Source organism: Lepisosteus platostomus, chromosome 11, assembly GCF_059453375.1.
Source record: "Lepisosteus platostomus isolate fLepPlt1 chromosome 11, fLepPlt1.hap1, whole genome shotgun sequence".
Taxonomy (NCBI): Eukaryota; Metazoa; Chordata; class Actinopteri; order Semionotiformes; family Lepisosteidae; genus Lepisosteus; species Lepisosteus platostomus.
The window spans coordinates 26,659,472-26,670,263 of NC_142621.1; the positions used below are offsets into that span (position 1 = coordinate 26,659,472).

At 40.9% G+C, this 10,792-nt stretch overlaps 1 protein-coding gene across 2 annotated transcripts; it reads left to right on the forward strand.

The window, feature by feature from the left end:
- The first annotated feature begins 1,169 nt into the window (after window positions 1–1,169).
- Window positions 1,170–9,628, forward strand: LOC148652303 (uncharacterized). Of its 2 annotated transcripts, XM_088598944.1 has the most exons (5): window positions 1,170–1,329; window positions 1,954–7,044; window positions 7,655–8,086; window positions 8,388–8,454; window positions 9,434–9,628. In XM_088598944.1, exons 1-5 carry the CDS (start codon window positions 1,174–1,176, stop codon window positions 9,523–9,525), a joined length of 5,838 nt encoding a protein of 1,945 aa, XP_088455070.1. In that variant the 5' UTR covers window positions 1,170–1,173; the 3' UTR covers window positions 9,526–9,628. The 2 variants fall into 2 exon arrangements, with proteins under 2 accessions (XP_088455070.1, XP_088455069.1); XM_088598943.1 differs by having other exon boundaries at window positions 1,170–7,044.
- The last annotated feature ends 1,164 nt before the right edge of the window (window positions 9,629–10,792 follow it).

A 10,792-nucleotide genomic window follows, 5' to 3' on the forward strand; every position in this document is an offset into this window, starting at 1 on the left:
TTTAAGAAGACTAAGAAGAGCTCCTCAAGCCCAGACTGTATGAAAACACAACCTCTGGAGTCCTCTACGCATGATGTGAAGGTTGATGAGCTGATGAGTTATATTAGAATCGCTAGTGAGCACAACAAAGAGGCAACACCCAGAGTTCAGTCTTCTGAAGTTTCCCTTGTTTCTTCTGAAATAGTACATGGAGTCACAGATAATCTGCTAAAGAAAATTCAGCTAAACTGTTCCAGCCCTGAGTCCAGTACTCCTCAAGCTGCCATTGATATGGAATCCCGGAGCACTGAGCAGCTCATATGCACCAAAATGGACCAGTTAGAACCTTCACCTGTTATTGGTCGAACAGTCAGAAGTAAAAATCTGCAGTCTCCTATGACAAAGTCTCCAAAAGGCTTTTCTCCAACAGTTCCAAGTTGGTTTGAAAACAGTTTCCAGCCAGAAGACACTATGGATAAGCCCTGCTCATCACGTTCCCTAGGAGAAGCTGTTGGTGTGACACCTTGTTCTAATAAGAAAAAAGATTGCTTAGCTTCTGAGACCCCAGAGAAGCCTGGAGATTATCTGGTTCAAAGAGTCCAGGGTCTAGAAGGAGTACAGCATTGTAAGGCTTCAGGGAAGACATTTAAGAAGACTAAGAAGAGCTCTTCAAGCCCAGACTGTATGAAAACACAACCTCTGGAGTCCTCTACGCATGATTTGAAGGTTGATGAGCTGATGAGTTATATTAGAATCGGTAGTGAGCACAACAAAGAGGCAACACCCAGAGCTCAGTCTTCTGAAGTTTCCCTTGTTTCTTCTGAAATAGTACATGGAGTCACAGATAATCTGCTAAAGAAAATTCAGCTAAACTGTTCCAGCCCTGAGTCCAGTACTCCTCAAACTGCCATTGATATGGAATCCCGGAGCACTGAGCAGCTCATGTGCACCAAAATGGACCAGTTAGAACCTTCACCTGTTATTGGTCGAACAGTCAGAAGTAAAAAACTGCAGTCTCCTATGACAAAGTCTCCAAAAGGCTTTTCTCCAACAGTTCCAAGTGGGTTTGAAAACAGTTTCCAGCCAGAAGACACTATGGATAAGCCCTGCTCATCACGTTCCCTAGGAGAAGCTGTTGGTGTGACACCTTGTTCTAATAAGAAAAAAGATTGCTTAGCTTCTGAGACCCCAGAGATGCCTGGAGATTATCTGGTTCAAAGAGTCCAGGGTCTAGAAGGAGTACAGCATTGTAAGGCTTCAGGGAAGACAGTTAAGAAGACTAAGAAGAGCTCCTCAAGCCCAGACTGTATGAAAACACAACCTCTGAAGTCCTCTTCGCATGATGTGAAGGTTGATGAGCTGATGAGTGATATTAGAATTGCTAGAGAGCACAACAAAGAGGCAACACCCAGTGCTCAGTCTTCTGAAGTTTCCCTTGTTTCTTCTGAAATAGTACATGGAGTCACAGATAATCTGCTAAAGAAAATTCAGCTAAACTGTTCCAGCCCTGAGTCCAGTACTCCTCAAGCTGCCATTGATATGGAATCCCGGAGCACTGAGCAGCTCATGTGCACCAAAATGGACCAGTTAGAACCTTCACCTGTTATTGGTCGAACAGTCAGAAGTAAAAAACTGCAGTCTCCTATGACAAAGTCTCCAAAAGGCTTTTCTCCAACAGTTCCAAGTGGGTTTGAAAACAGTTTCCAGCCAGAATACACTATGGATAAGCCCTGCTCATCACGTTCCCTAGGAGAAGCTGTTGATGTGACACCTTGTTCTAATAAGAAAAAAGATTGCTTAGCTTCTGAGACCCCAGAGAAGCCTGGAGATTATCTGGTTCAAAGAGTCCAGGGTCTAGAAGGAGTACAGCATTGTAAGGCTTCAGGGAAGACATTTAAGAAGACTAAGAAGAGCTCCTCAAGCCCAGACTGTATGAAAACACAACCTCTGGAGTCCTCTACGCATGATGTGAAGGTTGATGAGCTGATGAGTTATATTAGAATCGGTAGTGAGCACAACAAAGAGGCAACACCCAGAGCTCAGTCTTCTGAAGTTTCCCTTGTTTCTTCTGAAATAGTACATGGAGTCACAGATAGTCTGCTAAAGAAAATTCAGCTAAACTGTTCCAGCCCTGAGTCCAGTACTCCTCAAGCTGCCATTGATATGGAATCCCGGAGCACTGAGCAGCTCATGTGCACCAAAATGGACCAGTTAGAATCTTCACCTGTTATTGGTCGAACAGTCAGAAGTAAAAAACTGCAGTCTTCTATGACAAAGTCTCCAAAAGGATTTTTTCCAACAGTTCCAAGTGGGTTTGATAACAGTTTCCAGCCAGAAGACACTATGGATAAGCCCTGCTCATCACGTTCCCTAGGAGAAGCTGTTGGTGTGACACCTTGTTCTAATAAGAGAAAAGATTGCTTAGCTTCTGAGACCCCTGAGAAGCCTGGAGATTATCTGGTTCAAAGAGTCCAGGGTCTAGAAGGAGTACAGCATTGTAAGGCTTCAGGGAAGACAGTAAAGAAGACTAAGAAGAGCTCCTCAAGCCCAGACTGTATGAAAACACAACTTCTGGAGTCCTCGTCGCATGATGTGAAGGTTGATGAGCTGATGAGTGATATTAGAATCGCTAGTGAGCACAACAAAGAGGCAACACCCAGTGCTCAGTCTTCTGAAGTTTCCCTTGTTTCTTCTGAAATAGTACATGGAGTCACAGATAATCTGCTAAAGAAAATTCAGCTAAACTGTTCCAGCCCTGAGTCCAGTACTCCTCAAGCTGCCATTGATATGGAATCCCGGAGCACTGAGCAGCTCATGTGCACCAAAATGGACCAGTTAGAACCTTCACCTGTTATTGGTCGAACAGTCAGAAGTAAAAAACTGCAGTCTCCTATGACAAAGTCTCCAAAAGGCTTTTCTCCAACAGTTCCAAGTGGGTTTGAAAACAGTTTCCAGCCAGAAGACACTATGGATAAGCCCTGCTCATCACGTTCCCTAGGAGAAGCTGTTGGTGTGACACCTTGTTCTAATAAGAAAAAAGATTGCTTAGCTTCTGAGACCCCAGAGAAGCCTGGAGATTATCTGGTTCAAAGAGTCCAGGGTCTAGAAGGAGTACAGCATTGTAAGGCTTCAGGGAAGACATTTAAGAAGACTAAGAAGAGCTCCTCAAGCCCAGACTGTATGAAAACACAACCTCTGGAGTCCTCTTCGCATGATGTGAAGGTTGATGAGCTGATGAGTTATATTAGAATCGGTAGTGAGCACAACAAAGAGGCAACACCCAGAGCTCAGTCTTCTGAAGTTTCCCTTGTTTCTTCTGAAATAGTACATGGAGTCACAGATAGTCTGCTAAAGAAAATTCAGCTAAACTGTTCCAGCCCTGAGTCTAGTACTCCTCAAGCTGCCATTGATATGGAATCCCGGAGCACTGAGCAGCTCATGTGCACCAAAATGGACCAGTTAGAATCTTCACCTGTTATTGGTCGAACAGTCAGAAGTAAAAAACTGCAGTCTTCTATGACAAAGTCTCCAAAAGGATTTTTTCCAACAGTTCCAAGTGGGTTTGATAACAGTTTCCAGCCAGAAGACACTATGGATAAGCCCTGCTCATCACGTTCCCTAGGAGAAGCTGTTGGTGTGACACCTTGTTCTAATAAGAGAAAAGATTGCTTAGCTTCTGAGACCCCTGAGAAGCCTGGAGATTATCTGGTTCAAGGAGTCCAGGGTCTAGAAGGAGTACAGCATTGTAAGGCTTCAGGGAAGACAGTAAAGAAGACTAAGAAGAGCTCCTCAAGCCCAGACTGTATGAAAACACAACTTCTGGAGTCCTCGTCGCATGATGTGAAGGTTGATGAGCTGATGAGTGATATTAGAATCGCTAGTGAGCACAACAAAAAGGCAACACCCAGTGCTCAGTCTTCTGAAGTTTCTCTTGTTTCTTCTGAAATAGTACATGGAGTCACAGATAATCTGCTAAAGAAAATTCAGCTAAACTGTTCCAGCCCTGAGTCCAGTACTCCTCAAGCTGCCATTGATATGGAAACCCGGAGCACTGAGCAGCTCATGTGCACCAAAATGGACCAGTTAGAACCTTCACCTGTTATTGGTCGAACAGTCAGAAGTAAAAAACTGCAGTCTCCTATGACAAAGTCTCCAAAAGGCTTTTCTCCAACAGTTCCAAGTGGGTTTGAAAACAGTTTCCAGCCAGAAGACACTATGGATAAGCCCTGCTCATCACGTTCCCTAGGAGAAGCTGTTGGTGTGACACCTTGTTCTAATAAGAGAAAAGATTGCTTAGCTTCTGAGACCCCTGAGAAGCCTGGAGATTATCTGGTTCAAGGAGTCCAGGGTCTAGAAGGAGTACAGCATTGTAAGGCTTCAGGGAAGACAGTAAAGAAGACTAAGAAGAGCTCCTCAAGCCCAGACTGTATGAAAACACAACTTCTGGAGTCCTCGTCGCATGATGTGAAGGTTGATGAGCTGATGAGTGATATTAGAATCGCTAGTGAGCACAACAAAAAGGCAACACCCAGTGCTCAGTCTTCTGAAGTTTCTCTTGTTTCTTCTGAAATAGTACATGGAGTCACAGATAATCTGCTAAAGAAAATTCAGCTAAACTGTTCCAGCCCTGAGTCCAGTACTCCTCAAGCTGCCATTGATATGGAAACCCGGAGCACTGAGCAGCTCATGTGCACCAAAATGGACCAGTTAGAACCTTCACCTGTTATTGGTCGAACAGTCAGAAGTAAAAAACTGCAGTCTCCTATGACAAAGTCTCCAAAAGGCTTTTCTCCAACAGTTCCAAGTGGGTTTGAAAACAGTTTCCAGCCAGAAGACACTATGGATAAGCCCTGCTCATCACGTTCCCTAGGAGAAGCTGTTGGTGTGACACCTTGTTCTAATAAGAAAAAAGATTGCTTAGCTTCTGAGACCCCAGAGAAGCCTGGAGATTATCTGGTTCAAAGAGTCCAGGGTCTAGAAGGAGTACAGCAGTGTAAGGCATCAGGGAAGACAGTTAAGAAGACTAAGAAGAGCTCCTCAAGCCCAGACTGTATGAAAACACAACCTCTGGAGTCCTCTTCGCATGATGTGAAGGTTGATGAGCTGATGAGTGATATTAGAATCGGTAGTGAGCACAACAAAGAGGCAACACCCATAGCACAGTCTTCTGAAGTTTCCCTTGTTTCTTCTGAAATAGTACATGGAGTCACAGATAATCTGCTAAAGAAAATTCAGCTTAACTGTTCCTGCCCTGAGTCCAGTGCTGAAGATCTGAAGAGACCTCTGCAAACCCTGAGTGAAATGGTTATAAGTATTACTGAATCTGTGATCATGCAGTTATCAGCTGTTCCAGGAATTACTATAGGCACACCTGACCATGACAGATGCATCTTTATTCAGCCTTTGGATGCAGACCAAATGATTGAAAAAGTGTACAATGACTTGCTGCAAGAAAGTGGCTCCCTTATTGCATTATACGATGCAATAATGTCCAAAAATCAGGAAGTGTCCAATGCCATTATTGTATCTTTGGTTAAAGAGCTCTCAAAGCTCTACTTTTCAACAGCTGAGTCTTCAGCCTTAGGTCCTTCTCCTTCCTTCATTACGAACGAAGCCACTAATGATGTGAACAGCAGTGAAAATGACACCTTTAACCTTGGTTGCCAAGAAAAGGGAATGTCACCTCCAGAGCCCGCTTCTGATATTCAACCACTTTCTGATATTCCCCTACCATATTCAGATATTGTGAAAAAAATTGTAACTAAACTGCTCTTAAGAATTCATCCTATTTCTCCAAAGAGGGAGAAGAAACAAGAACAGATTATGGATAGTTTATCTTGTTGGGAGCTCAGTGAATTTGCTGTGGGCATTATTGACAATGTGCTGAAGAAACTATTTACTGCCCCAGATACCTCAGAATGTAATCCAACAATGGGAAGCAATATCCAATGTGAGCTGGTTTCTGTCAAACAAGTGGCCAGCTGTATTTACAGAGAACTGCTGCAGAGTGCTGGTTCCAAAGACAACTTACAACAAGCAGTAGCAGCCAAGAGTGAGGCCCTGGCCCAAAAGATAGTTGATTCTCTTGTGAGAGAAATTATGAAGTTCCAACATTCAGATATCGAGTCTTCAGATGCTCCTCAAGCTGCCATTGATATGGAAACCCTGAGCACTGAGCAGCTCATGTGCACCAAAATGGACCAGTTAGAACCTTCACCTGTTATGTGTCAAACAGATGCAGTGAAAAATATCATGGCAAAACTGCTTTTGAAAATTCGCCCTGGATTCCCCAACCCAGAAAATTATTCTGGGGAACTGGAAGAGCTGTCCGAGTCTCAGGTCAGGGACCTGGCACTGAAACTCACCAAAGATGCGCTGAAGGAATTGACAAAGGTTTCCACTCTAACCATCAGTGAACCAAAGGCTGAAGAACATCTTCCATTACAGCAAGCCATCAAGAAAACCGTTAGCTCTGTTTACAGCAAACTGATGGAATCCATTGGCAGCAAGAAAGTATTACAAGTAGGAATTGCCTCACAGAATCCAGAAATGATCAAGGAAATGGCCTGTTGTGTGGCTAAAGAAACTATTGCAAATTATGGTTTACGAAGCGGGTGTTCAATTCCATCTTCACAATCTCTCATTTCTCAGAAAACCAGTAAGTCCACACAGGACAAAATTGTGGACACAAACGTAACTACAGTCAGAAGTAAAAAACTACAGTCTTCTATGAAAAAGTCTCCAAAGGGCTTTTCTCCAACAGTTCCAAGTGGGTTTGAAAACAGTTTCCAGCCAGAAGACACTATGGATAAGCCCTGCTCATCACGTTCCATAGGAGAAGCTGTTGGTGTGACACCTTGTTCTAATAAGAAAAAAGGTTGTTCTGCTTCTGAGACCCCAGAGAAGCCTGGAGATTATTTGGCTCAAGGAGTCCAGGATGTAGAAGGAGTACAGCAGTGTAAGGCTTCAGGGAAGACAGTTAAGAAAACTATGAAGAGCTCCTCGAGGCCAGACTGTATGAAAACACGACTTCTGGAGTCGTCTTCGCATGATGTGGTTGATGAGGTATGACCAACAGTTCCAAACCTGTAAAAATGTCTCTTATCAAAGTAGGATGGACCTGTTCTGTACCTAATTAACAGACATTTGTGTAGAAAGTACTGGAAAATGGAACTCTTATTTTGTAAATATGATGATAGTTTTGTTGTGCATTTTCCTTTACAATAAAACTACAAATCCAGATTTGTTTTCCCTAATACTGTATAACATCTCAGAAATATCCCTATTGTCAGTTCATAGCATACGTACTAAACTCACCTGTCTGTGGATGTCAGCTTTATCACTCAATTAGTACAAGAGCAATCAGGTGAGTTAATGCTACTATGGAGAGACTTGCTCACAGTATTGTCTACATTTCCAAACTGATATCTGCATCATAAAAAAAAATTGAGATGCATTATTTTCTATACATGCAATTTTAAACATTCACATTGATTTCTTATTTTATATTTCATTGTCTGCCTTTATTCTAGTGTTAACGTCAGTGCTAAAAACATATACACACCCCATAATCCTTATCTTCTTTTCCGTAAGAGAAGTGTTACTTGTTTTGATTTACTTTTAAAAATGAAACAACAATCACTGAACTGTAACTTTTTGTTTTTTTTTGTGACAGGAGTTGCCCGGACACTCATCTTGGTATGTGTACAATCCCAGCCTTAATAAGGACAAAAATCTCAGTCCAGCCCAAAGCAAGAGTGGTCTGCGCATTGACATAGCAAAACATTACATGACCCCAGTGCAACTGACCAAAACATCTGAGAGCAAAGGGCTTCTCTCGCACAGCAACATCCCCTTTGCAGTTAATACGCCGGATGGAGATGTGAATGTGAGCCAGAAAGTCAAGAAACATCCTTTGAAAAAGTTTGGCTCCATGCTAAAGCATAAGATCATGGGTAATAGGTCAAAAGACGTCAGAATTCAGAATGAAACAAATCCATCTTTGGAAAACTTAAGAGCCCAGGGAACATCCAGTGGACGCGGGAGCTGTGAAAGCTTTGGACCATTTAAAGTGCCTGATGAGTACACCGAGCCTCAAAAACACAAGGTATGGATTAGATACCCAAACTTAAATTATTAATTAATTTGGGCATTATTGTATTTTTAATATTAACACTACAGAAATTATTTGAATAGAATGCTCATTTGTACATCAAATAACATTCTAGAAGACATTCCTATTAATTGCAATAAACAAGAATAGCAACTGCTATGGTGGCCAATGCTGAATGTTCTGTGTGAATAATGACTACAAATTTATCAAGATCAATACAGTACGTAACAGTTCAAGTATAATACCTGTGGAAGAAATATTCCTAAATTGTTTTCTTTGTGTGCTCATACTGTAGTTCTTCAAAAAAGAAGTTTTTAGTTTGGACAGATTCAGTAGGAACAAGCCTCAGAACACTCCAGATGGTGAGTATTTAGTTTGTGACTGTGATTTTATTTTGTGTAGCACATTAGTGACAAGTGTGGTTCAGAATTAGACATTGGATGGAATTTATGTAGAATGGGGGAATTCATCTAAATTTAGAATCCTTTAAAAAACAAACTGATTTTTATACAAATTGGCCTTAAACTTCTACAAACGTCACTTTTTATTGACACTGCTACCTCCATAGGAATGGTGAGGCAGAACTCCAAACTCCACTCTGATCAAGTGGTTAACTGTGCACCTCTACTCTTCCCTGATCTCTCTTCTTCTAAATAGTCCATTGTCCAGTGCATCAATCTTTGGCAGTCCTCTTCAACGGTACTCTATTTTCTCCATTTTCAGTGCCCTCCCTCATTCCCTTCTACAGTATCTCTCGGTTTAGTAAATATGACTAAATGTGACTTATATGACAAGATATAAGCTAATACATCTTCTTTTACAAGTAAAGTTATGAAAACCACTTTAGAACTAAACAACAGGATCGCTCATATGAAAATAAGACCCTAGCAGTAGTCAATATGGTTTTAGAAAAGGTCATTCTTCCTTTACCAACTTGTTAAAATTCTTCAAACAAGTCACAGCACTAAACACACAGAACGTACAAAATGATATGATTAGATTTTAAAGATGCTTTTGGTAATGTTCTTCTTAAATTAAAGGCAATAGGCATTTAGGGAAATTTGTGTATTGAACTGGTTAAGGGACAGGTAATAGTACAGATCAGGGGTGAATAGTCCAATAGAAGATGACAGGAATAATAGTTATGAATGTGATTGAAATGACTGAAAAACAGTTGTCTAATAGCCAAATTATCACACACCTTTAATCAAATAGCTTCTTATTGAATAAACCTGACGTTAAGATGCCTCTGGGTAGAACTGTATCCAAAGTCTATCTGACCTGCTGCCATGGAATAAAGAAACTGGAACAGTGACATGTCAAACCACTCTGTGTTTCCAGGGATCCCTGGAATTCCAAACTCCAGGAAGATGCCAAAAAAACCATCTTTGCTGTCGAAGATGTCGACTGCTTTATCCAGAGCCTTTCTGTAATAATCCATCTGCCACCATCAAACATGTTTAACATGGAGGGGAATCAAAAAAGGAGTTTTAATGATGGGAACTACTGTTTCTGAAATAAAAATAATTGCATTCATGTTTTTGTATAAAGTTGTGTTATTCAAATAGGTGAGCACACTACCACATCCATGACCAGACACTTTTCAACTAAATCACAAAATGGTATGTTAGTTTTAATGTTGTCTGTAAATATCTTATTGGTGTACTACACCATTAAAAAAATAAGACATTCTTAGCCTTCATTATTCTATTCATAGTTATAGCAAGACCTGATTTACTGTAAGCATTCAAAATCCTCAAAGCTACTGACCTAGTGCACTTCATAAGATTGAGTAGTGAAACACGAACTAGGAAAACTATTTGGATTTTTAAAAAAATATAAGAGGTTTAAATAATCTACCAAACAGGGAAATGCATATTTTTATTCAAAGGGTTTGGGGCCTGGAACAAACATCCCAACTATGATGTGGACGCCGATATCCTGACGTCCTCAAAGAAAGGGTTATAACCTCATAGTTATTGTTTCATTTCAAATCCAATGTGCTGGAAAAGAGCCAAAACAGCAAAAAGTGTGTCACTGTCCAAATACTTATGAACTACACTGTATATTGGTTTTCTTTCTCACCGTACATCAGTTAAATATATAGTGTTTAAATGTCTTGGGTAATGTGTTGTGTCTATAAATGTATTATGTGTTATGTCTTTACCAGCCTGCAAAGCAAATTTCCCATCTGTGATTAAGTAAGAGACAGAAATCAAATTGGTTTCCGTAATGAACAAGTGCATTACTGGGACAAGTAATAGGTTTATTCCATGCTGAAAAGAGAAGAAAGAAAACAACATTTCGACCCTGAAGCCTTCTTTAGGTGTGACTTCAGGTGTGAGCAGGTAGCACCTGAAGAAGGCTCCACGGCCAAAATGTTGTTTTCTTTCTTCTCTTTTCAGCATGGAATAAACCTATTACTTGTTCCTTTGCAGCCTACGCATGCTGACGCAGTTACCCACCTGAACTACTTCCAGTACATTACTGTATGCACAAAAATCTTTCTTTAGAAAATAAAATCATGTTTATTTAACGGTTTATGTATATAGTGCCTTTTTCCCTCCAGTGAATGAGAAAAGAAAAAGATGATCACTTTATGTGGAATGTCTCCTCCGTGAATTTTTGTTTTTCAGTGAAATTAAATGTTCATTTTTGTACCTAAGAGCAAGGCTCCCTGAAATGGCATTAACTTCCATT

Coding starts and splice junctions, on each gene's coding strand:
- LOC148652303 (XM_088598943.1), top strand. CDS start 1,174: ATGCCTGGAGATTATCTGGTTCAAAGAGTCCAGGGTCTAGAAGGAGTA. Junction 8,087..8,387: donor CCGAGCCTCAAAAACACAAG/GTATGGATTAGA, acceptor CTCATACTGTAG/TTCTTCAAAAAAGAAGTTTT. Junction 8,455..9,433: donor GCCTCAGAACACTCCAGATG/GTGAGTATTTAG, acceptor CTGTGTTTCCAG/GGATCCCTGGAATTCCAAAC.